General features: G+C 42.8%; 3 protein-coding genes across 4 annotated transcripts; all 3 read right to left on the bottom strand.

The window, feature by feature from the left end:
- Nucleotides 1-678: 678 nt before the first annotated feature.
- LOC148175755 (cilia- and flagella-associated protein 43) lies at nucleotides 679-6,079 on the bottom strand. Its single transcript, XM_088034658.1, has 12 exons — nucleotides 6,003-6,079; nucleotides 5,200-5,956; nucleotides 4,638-5,150; nucleotides 4,277-4,594; nucleotides 3,353-4,230; nucleotides 2,661-3,309; nucleotides 2,311-2,612; nucleotides 1,837-2,266; nucleotides 1,521-1,793; nucleotides 1,333-1,476; nucleotides 1,012-1,286; nucleotides 679-966 (listed from the first exon to the last, which is right to left on the bottom strand). Exons 1-12 carry the CDS (start codon nucleotides 6,026-6,028, stop codon nucleotides 831-833), a joined length of 4,701 nt encoding a protein of 1,566 aa, XP_087890784.1. The 5' UTR covers nucleotides 6,029-6,079; the 3' UTR covers nucleotides 679-830.
- A 66-nt stretch (nucleotides 6,080-6,145) lies between these two features.
- LOC148175754 (glutamate receptor ionotropic, kainate 2-like) lies at nucleotides 6,146-9,612 on the bottom strand. Its single transcript, XM_088033637.1, has 8 exons — nucleotides 9,442-9,612; nucleotides 8,664-9,397; nucleotides 8,364-8,615; nucleotides 8,095-8,316; nucleotides 7,842-8,048; nucleotides 7,437-7,798; nucleotides 6,961-7,391; nucleotides 6,146-6,917 (listed from the first exon to the last, which is right to left on the bottom strand). Exons 1-8 carry the CDS (start codon nucleotides 9,521-9,523, stop codon nucleotides 6,451-6,453), a joined length of 2,757 nt encoding a protein of 918 aa, XP_087889763.1. The 5' UTR covers nucleotides 9,524-9,612; the 3' UTR covers nucleotides 6,146-6,450.
- An 82-nt stretch (nucleotides 9,613-9,694) lies between these two features.
- Nucleotides 9,695-15,325, bottom strand: LOC148175753 (glutamate receptor ionotropic, kainate 2-like). 2 transcript variants are annotated; one of them, XM_088033638.1, is made up of 9 exons: nucleotides 14,391-15,325; nucleotides 13,857-14,346; nucleotides 11,887-12,085; nucleotides 11,581-11,841; nucleotides 11,109-11,537; nucleotides 10,699-11,060; nucleotides 10,216-10,652; nucleotides 10,063-10,178; nucleotides 9,695-10,017 (listed from the first exon to the last, which is right to left on the bottom strand). In XM_088033638.1, the coding sequence occupies exons 1-9, from the start codon at nucleotides 14,479-14,481 to the stop codon at nucleotides 9,712-9,714; spliced, it is 2,691 nt and encodes an 896-aa protein (XP_087889764.1). In that variant the 5' UTR covers nucleotides 14,482-15,325; the 3' UTR covers nucleotides 9,695-9,711. The 2 variants fall into 2 exon arrangements, 1 of the variants encoding a protein (XP_087889764.1); XR_015769888.1 differs by having other exon boundaries at nucleotides 9,926-10,017; nucleotides 10,063-10,165.
- Nucleotides 15,326-17,815: the final 2,490 nt, after the last annotated feature.

Raw genomic sequence — 17,815 nt, 5'->3', positions numbered from 1 at the left:
ACAAGGGCGCCGAAAGTTACTAGAATCGATAAACTCCAATACAGAACACTGTAAAATCAATTTCACTTTCGGTTGTTGGCTTCTGCGTCATACTTGCAACATTACCTTTAATCCAAACACGAATTTTATCATTATAACCACATTTCTTCACTCGTACAAACTGCTGATAAACTGACACTGACACACGGCTCCCAAAATCCCCACCTTCAAGTCCGTTGCACACAGCAAAATTGCTAGTGACCGGCTATAAAACGTCGGAAAACTGACTACGTTAAAAATCTTCAATTATTAATACTGTTAATACCAACAATACACTACTGTTAATTCTGACGTAAATAAAGCCGCTTCGATAATGTTTGACAGGACAGTGGCGTGCATCTCTGCCAACGCAAAATGCGCGGATGTATTGTTGGTTGCCTATGGGGTATTCCATGTCTACTCGCTAATTTTGACCAATTTTTTATTTGGCTGAAAGTATTTACCTTTTTCTACTCTATAAAAAAGTTCTCCGATTTTTTTTTATTCCTAACCCAAAAAAAGTTGTAAATTTTTACAAAAAATGGCTTTTATATTTTTAAAATGCTATAACTTTGAAAAAAACGTCCCAATAAGCTAATTTTTGCAAAAGTTATAGCTATTTCAAAATATAAAAGCCATTTTTTGAAAAACAAAAATTTCATAGAGTAGAAAAACAAGAAAAATTTAGCCAAATCGAAAAGGATCGGGGTCAAAAGTGGTCGATTTGGTATGGAATACCCCTAATACAGCACCTTCCAGCAAAAATAAATAAAGTACAATTTTCTACTTCTTATAACTCGGCAAGCCCCTAATTACACAACTTTATATTTAAGAGTCGGGAACGTCTTCAGTCTTAACAACTCCAGCTCGGTCTGCAGCATAAGCAGCTCGTGGTGGTTGTCTTGCACTTTCTGCACCATCTGCGTCCTCTTTATCAACGTCCTTGTTCTAAAACAATATTGCAAAAAGTGAAAGAGCGCCTCCAGATGTTACCTCTCGTCTATAACAGCTTTTTCTTTCTCATCCAACTCGTGGTCTTTGACCAGATTCAAGTCGCACACGTCGATATTTAACTCTGCTATAGTCTTTCCAATCTTCTTGTCATGGGTTCGAATCACCTGAATCTGCTTCTTCATTCTGTTGACAGTGTCCTTCCTGTCTTGAAGGGCATTCTCGTAGGAGCCCTTAATCATATCGACTTCTGTCTCGAAAGGAATCGTTTTGGCTTTGTCTTTGACTCTCAGATACAACTGCATTTCTTTGGTAAGCTGGAAACAACCCCCTAGAACAGTATAGATCCTCCAGTTAACTTACTCTGACTCCATCAATATCAATCAACTTTTCTCTGAGATCCTCTATGAGCATTCGCAGTCTGCGATGGTTCCACTCGAGCGCTAGAATCTTCCGCCGGAAGTTGATGGCTTGTTGCAGAGCTTTGATCTTCTTCTCCCCAAATTGCTACAACCCCTTCTAGTGTTAAACAATACAAGATTCGCACCTACCAAAATAATCTTGTTGATTTGTTCAACATCACTCCGACAGACCATCACAGCATCCTCAAAGTTCTTATAACATCCAGTCAAAGCAATTTCTACCAGTCCACGTGGTAAGACAATCTGCAGATCCACATCAGTAACGTGTCGCACGTGTTGTCTTCGCAGCTCCACCAAATCATTCTGTAACTTCACCGCAAGCTCCTTCTTGTTCTGGAGCCTCTTATGGAAAGCCGACGAAGTCGTCTCAGCTTCTGTTAACTCAGCTTGGGCAGCACGAAACTACAAAACCACTGAAAAACTTGTTTACTCATCTTTAACTTACTTTAACTTCGTATTCTATTCTTAGCCTGCGGTGTTTGCAGATGAGAGCAAACGTGTGCTCGTCCACCAAACTCGGAACTCCCACAAACAAATCCAAGTTATCCACTTGCTTTAAGAAGTCCAAGCATTCGGCGCTGAGCGTCGCCGGAGGTTTGACGTTCGACAACACGCATTTAGCGACTTCGTTGAGCATTGTCGCGGAGTTAATAGCGCGAAGATTCACTTTCGGACGCCTCTTGTACAGTTTCGTCGCTTGTTCTTGAATGACTATCGACATCTCTTGGAAATCCTTCTTGAAAGCGCGCTCCAGAAACTTGTCTTTCGTCTGAAACGAATCGACGAAGTTGCGACACTCCGTTAACATCTCCTGGAGAGAGTGCATGAGTTTGTTTAAGCTCGCGATGATTTCTTCATTGCGGGCAATGTCCTGTCTGGAAGAAAGTGTGAAAGGACGCCATCACCAGCGAGTACTCACTGTATCTTCTTCTCGGCGTCAAACATGGTTGTTCTTTTGTGTTGAAACAGCTTCATTCTGTTGATTTTGAGACTCTCTTGGCTCATTGCTGCGTCCACTTGGAGTTTCAGGTGGAGGAGGTCGCCGAGTTTACCATTGAACTTTCTTATGTTTTCTCGGACGGAGCCGGCGAGCTTTGCGTACTCTGAGCGAAGAAGTGTCTTGTAGCGTTCTCTTTCGCTCTGGAGGAACTTTACTTTGTCTTCGTAGTCTCGAACGGCCTTCAAGTCGTCTTCGTTGTAGTTCTCCGGCACTTTTTCAATCTAAAAACGCATTTACAGTGGAGGAAATTCACTGAAAAAGTGACTTACCATGCATTTGGGAAGAGGCACGTCCTTCCGGAGCTCATCCTCCCACCGCACCTCCAATACTCCGTTCATCATCGCCATCAAAGCCCTCTCTCGAAAGTCATCCGCCAGAAGCAACAATCTGATTCTTTCAGCCTCCGCGGCTTTGGCGTCAAGAATCGCTTGTTCGCTCGGCGACACGTATGGAGTTATCGGCACTTCTTCGTTCTTCACCTGTGTGATAAGAACTGGATCTTCGGTTTGCGCCCACTCCGGGTCTTCAATCCTCATCGTAACTTTCTCCTCGGAGAAGTAATTCAACTCGGAGACGATATGTCGAAGACGATCATTCCTCTGCTTCAAACTGCTCATTTCTTTAGTCTTCTGCACCATCACCTTATCAAACCGCTCGTTGAAGTACTCCTTCAACTTCGAGCAGTCGCTCTTCGCAATCAGCCACTGAAGCATCGCTTGGACGTAACTCTGCACTTCGTTTTGGTGGTAGTGGCCAGGCTGGATCTCGATGAACCTCGCCATGTCCGACCCATAGAAAGCAATCTTTGTTGCGACATCCTCCTCCTGTTCTTCAGACTCCGGAGCGTCGATTTCCAGCGCCAAATGCGCGTCTTTCACAGGGACGCAAGGTCGTGCAGCCAACAGCTTAACGACGTCTCTACAAAAAACAACAGTTGAGGAATCACAGTGTTGGATCTTACTCTTCAGGCAGAGGCTCCCATGGACGAAACGGCCGCATGTCGTTGAGGTACAACTCGATCTTTCGCACCTGCTGAATCAAGTCGACCTTCTTGTCGTGTTCGGGCTGTGGAGGCTTCAGGACGTAATTCATCACCTCGAAGTTGGCAAAAATGGCTTTTATTGCGGTCCCATGCACCCTCATCTTCTCCCAGAAGTTGCTGATCATATAATGAGAAACTCTATTCTGCGCCTCTATTAACTCCAGCAGGTACTTCTTCGTTGCCTCACACAACTTCTTGTGTTCCACTGCTTTCTCTTCGTACAACTTCGTGTGCAAGTTAAACTCACTCAACTCAAGACGTTCGTTTTCAGGACCTTCTAAATTCGCCGTCAACAACTCCTGGAGTTCTTTGCGAATCGACCGAAACTCGTGTTTGATTGCATTTCGGTCGTAGCGACACTGAGCTTGTTCTTTTTCGATTCGCTCCAGTTCTTGGACTTCGAGGTAACACTTACCTTCGTACTTCCCCTTTGGAACGTACCCTGTGGTTTGTCGCGAAAACAAAAGCTTGAGGTCGGCGGAATCATGAAACAGATGGAGTTGTTCTTCCAGAATTTGGTTGATCTCGTTGGCCATCAAGTTCGTGCAAGCTAACACACCCTCCCGTCCCAAAGACACGACGTACTTCTCCAGAGGATCAATGCGGGCTTTTTTCACACCCCCCAGCATTCGGTGGTGAGGTAAGGCGAGACCCACGTGCTTCTTAAAATGGGAGCTTCTGGCGACGACGAAGCCGTCATAGCCCCAGGTGAGGGCGTTCCTCCGGTCGAGTCTAAATTGGAAATCGCAGAGTTGATGGCCTGTGAGGATCGTGGAGGTGATTCTAGCAGTGACGTCCTGCGAAGAAGTGTTAACAGTGGGAATAAGCGGCGGAGTTGAGTACCCCTCGTTTGATTTCGACCTCGCTGATGGTTTTGCCGTCGAACGGGACTAAATAAAACGAGCGGTCTCTGTTGCTACCGAAAGAACTGACGATGTGAGACCACAAGTGCTTTCCCTCAAAAGAATACTCTTTGATGTCGGTACGACTGCCTTTGATCACGCAGTACCGCCGGACGACTTCACCAGCGAGGTACTCGTTGGAAGTGACCGGAATCACGAAGATTCTGTAACAGTTTTGGGAGAGTACCAGCATCTGGTCGGCGATCTGGCAATGCGTGTTGACGTTGGCGATGATGTGCATGGTACCACCAGGGAGGCCCTAAAATTGTACTATTATTGTGACGATCCAACGTGGTACTCACCTCGAGTATGAAGAAGTTACCAATGGTGAGGTTTCCAACGACGAAGACAGTACCGCACTCGTTGAAACAGATGCTATCGATCGGGTGCCTCATCAGGAAGAATTGCGCGAGAATTGAGAGTTTCTCCGCGTGATAAGCAGCGATTAGAGTGACCATCCCGCTCTGAAGACCCAGCGCCACGTAAGGAAACTTCGGGTTCTCCACCATGGTCAAAGCCTCTTCCTCCAAAGCCAGAGTGCTCACCATTTCCCCGGTCGCCACTTTGTACAAATTCAAGTTGGGGCCTTCCTTTAGACTCAGAAGGTAGTGCCCGGTGGGGTAAATCAAGCAGAAGTTCTCGAAGAGATTCTCTTTGTTTCTCAAATATTTACATTCGTGACCCGGAAGGACTTGCAAGAGGTTGAAGTTCTCCGTTATGGCGACCAAGAATTCGAACCTGGAGACGAGTTTTCTTGTCGGTTCCTGTGGGATCACACTCCAGTCCATCGTCCACGTCCCGGACTTTTTGTAATGCTGAAATCTCAACTTCTTGTAGAAAGAGTGTCGAGGTGGTGGTACTTACCCGGATTTCGTTCCCAGGACCTGCGACGGCAATCCCGAATTTGTACCACACGAAGCTGGTGCGGTGGGGTCCTGGTGGAGGAGCTTCAATGACCTTCTCTAGGTGGTGGTCGGGGAAAACCGTGTAGACACATCCCGCGGCGTCCAGAACAAAGAGTCCTCCTTCCGAAGTCCACAAAACTCCAGTGAAGACTTCAGAGGCCTGGTGAACCTTCGCCACGTGCTGCGTTAAAATGCACTTTTTCCCACAGATGAAGATGTCCCACACGTGTAAAAGCATCGTCTCGACCCCCAACTGTGCGAGGACCACCGGACTCCCCAGGTTGCACTTCACAATCTGCGCCCCCATAAAAATCCCCCCGTCGTGGGCGGCGATTTTTTCCCCATGTCTCCAATTCCACACTGTGATCCTAAAATGGGGCAACTCGCCGATAGTCACCAACAGTGACGTCTCTGAGAAGGTCAAAGCGACGTATCCTTTCTCATCGGCGTCTCTCAGCGTGTAAACCTCTTCGAAATTCGGAAAGGTCTTGAGAAAAACCGCCGCGTTGGTGCGTCGCTCGGCGAATGCGAAGATGTTTTGGGTGCGATGGCCGATGAAGCATTTAATTCCGTCGCCGCTTTTCGCGGTGTTGGCGGTATAAATGAGCTCTTCGCCGGTTGACAAGTTGAGGAAGATGAAGTGACAGCCGGAGCCGTAAAAGAGGACTTCTTTGCCGATGAACGAGACTTCGGCGATTTTGCCGATTTTCGCCCAACTGTTAAGAGCTTCACCATCAAGTAAATAAATTATTTAAGACTTACCGAGTTTCATTGTCGGTTACTCTCATCTTAAATTTGCGATGACGTGAACTTGTTTGGGGAGTTGCTAAGTTACCTATTTGGTCGATACGCTGGAAGTTGGGATTCTTTGGGGAATTTCGGGACTCCAGGAGAATTCTCTGGAATTCTCGAGGATGAAAAACTTTAATTCTAAATTCTACAAGTTACAATGTTAAATTAGCCTAATTACAACGCTTTCACGGCCATTTAGTGTAATGAAACGCATTTATTCCTTCGCTAATCCTCCACATTAGAGCCTTCCTACATTTTAATTTCTGTCATCGAAGCAAAACAACAATAGCAGCCACCTAGTTTTCCATCGACATTCATCTTTTTCACAAGAATTCATTATAAGTAGGACAAAAAGTTAACAATATTTTAAAGTGACAGTGATGAATCGCCGCGTAAGTGGTACATTTCCAAGTGCTAATTACTCGTTGAGATCATCTTTCGTTACCGCCGGAATGAACCCGTAAGGCGCCGCAGATGCCGACTTGTTATTAATGGTACTTGCTGTACCTTTCGACGATTTGCTCCCTGAATTCGACTTGGATCGTATCGTCGGTTTGACGTCGCTGCTGAAGTCCATGAAGGCCCTCATTTCGATTCTTAGCGCCTCGCTGAATGGTATCTTCGCCTTTTTCCCAACTCGGTAAACTGCCAAGGTTAGATCAAAGCCGACTACCAGCACGGCTAAGATGGTACCGACGATGGTAACATAGAAGACTCCTTGGACGTTCTGCACGCCTAAAGGCGGCGTTTGGTCGTCGCTGGCGCCGGCGACACATTGACCTCCGCCGCGTTTTTCTTCCCACCACTTCCTCTTGAGGGTGTCTATCGTTCCGGAGCTTTGGAGTTTGAGGATTGCCGTGCTGAGTTTCTTCCGGTAGGTGGAATCTGTAATGAAACCAACTAAGTGGAAGATTCGGAGTTGACATACTTTTCTTCATGGCGATGCCGTAGCCTTTGTCGTCGAGGAGTTTCCCGTACTGTTGGAGCTCGCAGTGTCGTTGAGTCTCGTATTCTATGGAGATGGACTCCATGAAGAACGCGTAGGTTTCGTCCTCGGCGAGTTTAACACCGTCGCGGTTCTCCTTGACCATGTCTTCGGGGTGGTTTTCCATGTGCTTGGCGATGGCTTTGTACACTGGGTTCTCTTTCCCTTTGAAGAATCCTTCGGTGGCGCCGTTCTTCTTCGCCCCCAGTCTTATATTAAACTTATCTTTATTCTCAATTAGGGAGTTGACGTCGGTGAACAAGTGAATGGGGTTTTCCGTTGCAAGAAACGCGGCTAAACTGGCGGTGTAGGAAGACACCATGATCAAGACGAAGAACCACCACATCCCGGAGACCATGCGAGTGGAAATGGCTCTGAAAACCCCAACTCAGCTAAGAAGTGGAGGAAATTGAACTCACATCGGAGCAATTTCCGTTCCTTGCTGCATGAGCGCCCCCATGGCGAACCACGCAGAGTTCTGCAAACTGAACTGGTTGATGAGAAACTCCGGTTCTTCGATGCAAGGGTAAGGATTGGTCCACTCCTCTTGGCAGAGTCTCGCTAAGATAAAAAACGACAAGGAGACGATGGCGTAGGCTATCCCAAGCATGATCCAGGTGTCGATGGCAAAAGGATCAGCAAAAGAGAAGAAACTCGGAGGAGCATTTCCCGGTTTCTTCGCCAAGATGCTGATCCCGAGGTTCATAAACGGCGAGGTGAAATCCACCGCTTCTTCTCTCTCGGCGGTGATGGTCAAATCCGTGATGGCAAACTGCGCCACCTGAAAAACCCCTCAGTGAAGACACAACACTGTTAAATCTTACGTCGTTCATAACGTCTCCGATCATTCCGGACCAGACTTTGGTGACTTCATCTTTAGCGCCGTTCTTCTTGTCTTCGCGGATGATGAACGTGTAGTTGAAGCCTTCCATCATCGCCAGCTCGTGGATCAAATCGATAGCAAAGCCTTCAAAGCGCTCGTTACCAAAGAGTTGCACCGATGACTCTTTCAGCATGCAATAAGGATCGGTCTAGAGACAACTTATTAGATTCGCGTCTGAAGACAAGGGATCTTACCAAACACGTTATGATGACAAAAGTCTTGTTGCGGAGAACCCCATTGTCCTCGTTGTCATTCTCCACCTCCGGATGGATCGTTGTTAAGCCTTTGGAGGAGTTCCACGAGCCGATCCGATTAATTCCGTTCTCTCTGATGTCGATGATGTCTAGATTAAAGTTGCCTCGAACGCCCGTGCTGTCGAACTCGATTCCACCGGTGATGCCTTGCATGTCTTTGGCCTAGAAGCAAAGACGTGAGCTCTGGAGGCGCTGCCGACTCCACTCACTGTTATAACGTCGCCAAATATCGAAACTCCATGGCGTGGTAAGTTCACAACTTCACACCCAGAAGTGTCAATTTTAATGTCTTCGACGTTGATCTTCTTGGAGATGATGGCGGCCAACCCCATCACAGAGTCGATGAGGAGCGCCGTTTCGGTTTTCATTTTATTGACGTCAAAGTCGGGGTTAAAATTCTGGGATTTTATCATCTGGGCGCGGGTGTTGACGAAATCGCTCGAAGGGTCGAAGATTCGGATCTGTAGAAGACAGTTGTTATTCTACTAGTGGCGGTTAATAGTACCTACTCCTGTGATGTTGGCTTCACTGTACTGAAACGGCTCCAAGTCGATGGTCTGCAGATCCAAATTCGTTATGAAGTAGTTGTAGTGGCTCGTCATCAACCCCACTTGCTGGGCTTGTCTTAAAACCTCCCCCAGGATCTCGATGCTGCAATCAACCACGTAGTTCCTTTCCCCAGAATGCACCGCGTCCTTCAAAGTGGTCCTGAAGACGCCATCGCCGACTTCATCGAGTTGTTTCACCACGACAATAATCCCTTCGTTCTTTGCCATGTTTAGAAGATCTCCCAACCTCAACAAACTCTCGTTGTCTTCGTAAAACAGAGTGAAAGTCTTCCACTCCGACAATTTAATGATGCTGAAGTAAGCAGAAGTGAGGTACCCCGAATGGGGGTACAAATTAATGATGCTCCTATAATCAGTCGCTTGGTACATCCATCGGTTCACAACATGCGCAATCTCTTTGTTTTCGCAAAGAGAGTGGACGATATCGACGTCTTCGATGTGCTTCGGGCCGAAGATCACAAAAGCTTGTTGATCAATCAACGCACAACTCGACAGTTTCGCCTTGAAAGGACCATGCAGGTGGTCAAAGGGCGTTTCGTAAACTGCTTTAAAGAGAAATCCGGACTTTTCAGGCTCCAGGTTGGTGTTGGCGAAATGAACGGCAAATCTGAAGGCTTGTTCGTCGGTGAGGGTGGAATTGTCTTCATTCTCGAAGGGTTCAGAGAAGAGACCACCTAGAAGCACAAATGAGGGAATTATCACCTGGAAGAAGTCTCACCGAAGACGATCTCTCGGAATTCTTGTGCGAAGGTCACTGATGTTAGTATCACACCAATTAAGATGAAGAGTTTCAAGCACATTTTTATTTGCACATTATTACAGAGGTTCACTCGTTGTCAACAGTCGTCTATTTAAAACTATTCTTAATATTTGGCAGCGGTTTAAACACGGCCAGTGGGAGCTAAAATTAGATCAAAATATAAATAAATGCAAAAAGAATGCACAAACTCGAGTGATGGCAACATCAAACGAGCTTGGAAAAGTCAAATTAAGTTAAGCGCTCTTTGGAGATGAATCCATAAGGTTCCGGTTTTCTCTCTTCTTGTTCGCTTGCTTCCTCGTGTTCGCGAACAGGTTTTACCATCGCCGAGGTTTTAAAATAGAACTCGAGTTCTTCTATTAATAGGAGTTTGAACGATTTTTTGGTCAACAGCGAGCGTCTCATGACGTGAAGAAACATTTCCACGAAGACGAAGATGAGCGATAGGAGCGTCCCAATGACTGTCACCCAAAATACGCCTTCGACGTTCTTGAGGTTGAGAGGAGTAGCTTCGGTGGATTTCTCCGCGTTGTCCTGTGAAAATGAACACTACATTAACTCCCTCAGGAGTGAACTTACTGGACACAGTCCACCGCCTCTGCGCTCTTCCCACCACTTCCTCTTAATCTTAGCCAAAACTCCGTCCTCTTGCAGTTTTAAAATCGTAGTACTGAGGGCCCACCTGTACGAAGAATCTGCTTAAATTAAGTCAGTTAGTCCTGAAGAACTCACTTTTTCTCATGGCAATTCCGTAGCCTTTCTCATCTAAGTTATTGCCGACCGACACCAAGTTACAACGTCTTTGCGTCTCGTATTCAATGGACGTCGTCTCCATGAAAAACGCGTAGTTTTCTTCGTCGGCTTTCAACACCCCCAATTTATTGTCTTTAACCATCACCTCCTCCTCGTGGTCTTTCATGTACTGATATATCGTTTTGTACTCTTCGATGTGTTGAGAGTCCCGGAAGAACTTCTCAGTGGATCCGTTAATTTTCGCTCCGTATTTAATCCCTTTTTTCTCGGCGACTTGGGCCAGCTCGAAGACGTCGTTGAAAGCAGCGTCGGGACTCTCCGTGGTGAGAAAAGCGGCCAAGTTCGCGGTGTACGAAGACACCATGATTAGGGTGAAGAACCACCAGAAGCCTGCGAGGAGTCTCGCTGGAATGGAGCTACAACCACACCTAGAGGACTGTTCAATCAAAACTCGAATCTTACATTGGAGCGATTTCCGATCCTTGCTGCATCAAGCTTCCGGTCATGAACCAAAAACAGTTTCTTAGACTGAGTTGGTTGACCAAATACTCCGGTTCTTCGACGCAAGCATAGGGATTTTGCCACTCGCTGGGTGAAAACCTCCCGACTATAAAGAGTGCAATGGAAACTCCAAAGAAAGCAGCCGCGAGGAGTTTCCAGACGTCCAGAGCGAAGGAGTCGGCGAAGGAGAAGAAGCTTGGAGCTGCTTTCTTCGGTTTTTTGTACAGAATACTGATGCCGAGGTTCATGAAAGTGGTTGTGAAATCCACCGCGCCTTCGCGTTCTGAAGTTATGGTCAAATCAGCGATGGCGAGGTCGGCTCTCTGGAAAAACAAAGACAATGAGGGGGTTTAACAGTGGGGAGGTTTTACCCCAGAGATGACATCTCCGATCATCCCCGTCCACTCATTAGTGGTTTCGTCGTATTCACCATTCTTTTTATCGTCGCGGATGATGAAGGTGTAGTTGAAGCCGAGTCTCTTGGAGAGTTCGTCGATGAGGTCGATGGCGAAACCTTCGTACCGGTTGTTACCGTACAGAGGAACTGCAGACTCTTTTCTCATTCCGTAAGGTTCAGTCAAGCACGTTATCACAGTGAAGGTTTTGTTGATCAAACTACCTTCTGGAGGTGCTGGAGTCGCTGAAGAAACAAACCTATTGAGAACCAGACCTTCGGAGGAGCTCCAATTGGCGACTTTCGTGGCGCCGCCTTCCTTCAACTCGAAGATTTCCAGCGCGAAATCCGATCGGTACCCTTTATTGTCAAACTCGATGACTCCAGTAATGCCCGGGAACGTCATCTGCAACCCCTTATTAAGACAAACCTCAGGAGCAGTCACTCACCCCTCTAATAAAATTAGTGAGAGTCGTCCCGAATTTCCACGAATTGCTATCAGAGCAATTGATTGAAGGCACCGAGAAGTTCTTCGGGAGTCGACTTAAAGCCTCCCCGAACATCTTCACAGCATCGACAACCAAAGCAGTTTCCAGTTGAAGCTTCCACGCGGTTATAAACTCGAAAATCTCGTCTTGGAAGTTTTCGTTTTGGAACAGTTTCCTGGATAATGATCGAATTTCCGGAGAGTCCGGATCGATGAAACGGAGCTAAAATTCTAAGATTACTCTCTGGATGAGTCTCTTTGGTCGTACCCCAGTGATGTTAGTTTCGGCGTATTGAAACGGTGTCAAATTCAGGGTGTGCAGGTCCAAGTTTGTGACGAAATAGAAATGTTTGCTGGTGACGAGTCCCACTTGTTGGGCTTGAAGGAAGACTTCTTCGAGGATTTCGATGGAGCAGTCCAGGACGAAGTGAGTCGCTCCGGAGCGCCAGACTTCTTTCAGGGTGGGTCTAATTAATTCGTTGCGGAAATTAGAATTACGAAGATTTATAACTTAATCTGATTATACAGGTGTCCCAGAACTCATGACCCATAGCGTGTGCGCCATTTTAAAGAACTATTTCTTTCTGACAAGTCATCTTGTCATTAATAAGAAATCACTAGAACATCAGAGGAAGTTAGACGAAATAGCAAGAAAATCAGGGAAACTGAAACAAAATTACAAGGAAATTAGGAGAAGTTAGACAAAATCACAAAGAAATCAGAAAAAGTTAAACGAAATCAGGGGAAATTAGACGAAATTACAAGGTATTCAGCGAAGAAATCAGGGGAAGTTAAACGAAGTCACAAGAAAATCAGCAGAAGTTAGACGAAATCAGGGGAAATTAGACAAAATTACAAGGTATTCAGCGAGGAAATCAGGAGAAGTTAGACAAAATCCCAAAAAAATCAAGAGAAATTAGACGAAATTACAAGGAAATTAGGAGAAGTAAGACAAAATCACAAAGAAATCAGGAGAAGTTAGACAAAATCAAGGGAAATTAGACGAAATAGCGAGAAAATCAGGGGAAGTTGGGTGTATGCCATTTTTTAGAACTATTAACCCCTGACCAGGATCATGTCCTCAATAAAAAATCACTAGAAAATTAGAGGAAATTATTTGAACTTCAGGAGAAGTCGGACGAAATCACAAAGGAATCAGGAAAAGTTAGACGAAATCAGAAGAAATTAGACAAAATTGCAAGGTATTCAGCGAGGACATCAGTGGAAGTTCGACGAAATCACAAGGAAGTGAAAAGAAAATCACAAAGAAATCGGAAGAAGTTGGACAAAATCACAAGAAAATGAAGGGAAATTAGACAAAATCACAAGAAAATTAAAGAGAAAATCAAGTATTAATTCCTGACAGTCATCACGTCATACGACAGCAATACAGATGGTAAATTTCAAAACAAAAATTGATTTTTGATTGAGTTTTAGAGTTTAATAATATTCGAGAAAGAATAAAAAATTAACAACCAATCCCGAAAGCTTATTCTAGAGGTGGAGTAAAAGGCCATCCCAATTTCTTAGGCAACAAGAGTCTGACCAATAGGCGAAAGTATTTATCCATAGTTACCGATTTTCAATTTTTGTTCACCTTCCGGATTGGCTACCGTTTTTTTTTTGTCTTAACTCGAGAATTTTTTGAGCTAGAAAATTTTTGTTTCAAAATTTTAGTAGCCTTCATAAGCCTTTTTTCTCTGGATCGCGAGTTCTGGAACATCCCTGTAGAAGTAGTTATTTTTAAACTGCGGAATTCAGAGCGGAAGTGGTAAACTTCTAGTTTTATTGGCGCCATCTGTCCCCCAATGTAAATATTCTCTCGGGTTTGGCAAAAATCGCGATAGGATTCTCACTCTTTTAGTAGAATACCAAAGATTCTTTATCGAGATTCGAATTTAAATAATAAAAAAGGAATTTCGAGCGCGGCCATAAATCGCCCGATTTTAATTTGACACTTTCATTTCAAGTATAATTGAACAATTCCCACTCAAGCCCCCGCGGCCAGAATTTCTAAACTTACTCCCGCTCTGTAATATCTATATTTATTCATTGTCATAAACTTCTTTTATAACTGTTAACATCCATCATCGTCCAATCCTACAGATGTTTGGATTCGTTTCAAACAAAAATCGTATCAGAAATTGCCACAAACACTGAAACGATTGAATTTGTTTATCCTTCGCAGCTTTAGTTGTGGAAACCGTTGGCTCTCCGCCAACTAGGAATCAAACTCACCTGTAGTTGCCGTTATGGTATTTATCCAGTTGCCTGACGAGCATTTGGTAGCCTCTATTATCATAAAACTTCAACAATTCTCCGACTCTTCTCAAACTCTCGTCGTTTTCGTACAAAACGACAAAGTTTTTATAGTCCCAAACCTCGAGCAAATCGATGTAAACCTGAGTCATCACGTTTTGATACGGATAAAAACTGACCATCGGCATTGAAGGATAGTTAAGCCATCGGACGTCTAAAAGAGGAATGTCTTTGTCGTCACACACCGTTTGTACCATATGGGAATTTTGATGGGTCGAAGGCCCCAAAATGGCAACAACACTGTCGCTCACAAGACGACAAGTGGCTATTAAGGCTTTGTATGGGTCGTTGGGTGGAATATACTCGACCAAACCAGAAATGGTACGATCGTAACATTTTTCGTTGAGTTCTTCGATAGCCAGATGGAACGCTCTTTCGTTGATTTGGTTGCCGGCGTCGAAAATAGCACCTTGAGGAAACGAATAGAGAGAGGAAGTTGCCGGGGTGACTTACCGATTTTAATCATTTCCGCTTGGAAGAGTTTGCAGCAAATCAAAGAGACGAGAAACACAGTCACTTGTGCCATTGGGGGGCTGCGGTGCATCTCGCATGGAACTCGACTGGTGTATGAGCGGGTGCTATTTTCGGAAACAAAAATACATTCTATTTTCTTGCATGTGCGGCTCGAATTCCATCAGTTTGATTAAAAGGAGGGTCTGCACCCTCGGGAGAGAATGAAAAATATTAACTCTTCGTTTATTGACGCAACAGAGTAACATAACACGTCGTTAATTATATAAGTCTCACTTTAGTTTCTTTGTATGGTTCGTCAATGGTGTCGTTAAAAACAATAACAGTTATGTCAGAAGAAAGCGAAATTATTTATGTTTAAAAGCGTGTAATTGAAGTAATTGCGGTTTAGCCTCCGCACACTAATGCTTTTGGCAAAGCAAACTTTGCACGAGTACCATTGAGACAAGTTCAAACACTTTCACTCGGAAAATCCGTTATTTGCACACATGTACGAAATCTCCAATGATTCACTTGGACTTTCGTTCGATTCCCATTGAAAAAAACCCGTGAAAAATGAACCAACCTTGATCTGATTTTCTCCTTCTTTCCGTCGTTAATTGGATTGTTTCTCTTCTAATTATTATTAATTAAGTTAGAGCCGTGCGTAATTAATTTTTATTAGACTTGTCTCAGATCGTAAAATTGAGTACTTTCCAAGCATCATTCCGATTAGATTTATTATATTTCTAATCTAAATAAATTAACGTGCAATACACAGCGTTGAAAATGAAATTGCTCTTGAGCGTAAATGGTCTTTAATTAGTGACGAATAACCTACAATTATACTTACAGCTATCAATTACGAATAAATATGCTAAATGGGCAATTTCCATAATCATTTCAGTACATGAAATTTTTAACACCACAAAAAGCAGTTTGGATTGTGGCTTCAAATTTATATGGCTTTGGATGATTGTTACCGAGCCCCATCCACATGCTTTCTTATTAAAAATGAATGAAAATGATGACTACTCAGATAGCTTCGATTGCGCTTTATTAAGTGGTGCCAGTCATCGAGCAGTTTTTTACTTTTTAGTCTACGTCGAAAATTAATAATCATTTTAAAGCGAAAAGAATTTGAAGAATTTCAATGAGATAATTCAGAATTATCAAAATTCAATTCAGAAATGTACTTCCGATGTCCATTTTAGAACCTTTTGTGAATGCAATCGGATTAGAATACAAAAAAGAATTCATCATTGTCTTTCATTGTCTTTATCATAGTGGTTTTTATGATAAAAAACGGATTCGGACAACCAATTCGCTTATAGCTTGTCGTTCATTGGCTGTTTATTTATTGGATATATTTCTAAGCTAATTAAATAATGGATAAAAAAAAACAAATTAATTCATTGAATTTTGATAACAAGAAACGCACAAAAAACAAATTGAGCGCTGGATTTGCTATGAAATGTTTCCATTTTTTTCATTGGCTCTTATCTATTGGACGGAAAAAATAAAAAAACATAAAAAAAAATTACTTTCATTTTCCTGGACTTTTCTCTAGGATTCAAATAATTTCTCTGCGGTTATTTACGGTTATCTACAGTTTTTAAGATATTCTAGGATTTGTCAGGATTTTTTAGTATTCCTTAAAATTCTCTTATCTAGGATTATAAGAAGAAACTAAATTCTAAAACACCAAGAGGCTCTGAGAAAGTCCCGAAAAATCCTAGAGACACTGGGTTATCTTAAAAAACGGAAAAAAATCCAGTGAATCCCTCAGAATTTCAAATCTCAGAAATGCTAAATAAATTTTCACTTGGGCTTTTTAGGACAATTTTTAAAATATTCTAATACTAATAAACATTGAAAATCTTGGAGGAATTTAAGAAAATCTTCTAACTCCCGGAACATGGTCGGGAATTTAAAAAGAAACTTGGAAAAGCTGGAACAAACAAAATTCATTTCTGAGAATTCCAGAAATTCCAAAAAATCTTACAGAATTTCAGGTAGTAACAAGGAAAGACTAATTCTCCAAGGGAAAGAATTCCTGCTAAACTGGCGAGTCGTGAAATATCCCAAAAAAATTAGAAAGTTCCGAAATATTCTGGAAGATCCCAAAAATAATAAAAAATCCTGGAATATTGTAGAAAATTTTAAAAAATCCTGGAGGAACTTCTAGAATTCCAGAGAATTTGGCAACTGTCCAAATAAGTTTTGTAAATTGTTAAACATGCCTGCAGGACTCAAGATCTGGGGAAGAATTTTGGAAACTCTCAGAAAAACGTATAAAATTTTACAAAATTTCGGATAGTTCTCGGGAATGTTAAAAAAATTTCAATTCTGCATAGAAAGAGTATTTTTTTTAAAATTCTGGGGAGAATAAAAAATCCTGTAAAATTTTAAAAAATCCTGCAAACTCACGCAATATTGTCGGGAATTTTAAAAAGTCCTGAGATAGCTTATAATTCAAAGGCATCTCAGAAAATTTTAAGAAATCCTTCAGAAACTTGGAGTACTAAAACAATCTCAAAAAGTCCTAAAAAATCTAAAAAAAACTCTAAAAATCTGAGGGAGTTACAAAGAATTTCAAATAGCTAAAAAATGCTAATTTTATGAAGGATTCCACTCACGAAAAGTTCAGCAAGATCTCAAAAAATCTTACAGGTTCCTGGAATACTCTAGAAAAGTTTAGAAAATCCTGGAGGAACTTCTAGAATTTCAGAAAGTTTGACAACTGCCCAAATAGTTTTATAACTTATTAAACATTCCTGCAAGAATCAAGTTCTGACGCAGAATTTTGGAAAAATCTCAGAAAAACGTACAGAATTTTACAAAATTTCGGATAGTTCTCGAAAATGCTAAAAAAAATCATATTATATTTTTTAAAAAAATCTGGCGAGAATAGAAAATCCTGGTTAATTCTAAAAAATCGTGCAAACTCCCGAAACATTGTCGGAAATTCTAAAAAATTCCAGGATAGCTTATAATTCAAAGGCGTTTCAGAAAATTTTAAAGAATCCTTCAAAACCTTGAAGCACTAAAACAATGTCAACAGTCCTGGGAATCTTAATAAACTCAAAAATTTTTGGGGGAATTCTAATTCTACGTAGAAAAAATCTTATAAATTTCTGGAAAATCCTGGCAAATTTAGAAAAATCCTACACATTTCCGGGACTTCATTCAGAGTACTGAAAAAGACGCTGCAGCTTTTTCTGGGACCCTCCAGGATTCTCTGTTATTCTGTGGGATTCCTCATCTTGGAGAAATGAAGAAACCTGAAGAACCTCCTCACATATTATTTAATATTTCCATTCCCTGCCTCCACCTCCTAATAAGATTCCACGACGTATTCCATAATTGGCTTCTTCCCACGTCCCCCATTGATTTACGACTCCTTTTTCCAATCCCTCATCTCAATT

The sequence above is a fragment of the Gnatocerus cornutus genome, chromosome 4 (genome assembly GCF_029298725.1).
Source record: "Gnatocerus cornutus isolate USDA-ARS CGAHR chromosome 4, icGnaCorn1.1, whole genome shotgun sequence".
Taxonomy (NCBI): Eukaryota; Metazoa; Arthropoda; class Insecta; order Coleoptera; family Tenebrionidae; genus Gnatocerus; species Gnatocerus cornutus.
This window is presented reverse-complemented; position numbering and strand designations above follow the sequence as displayed.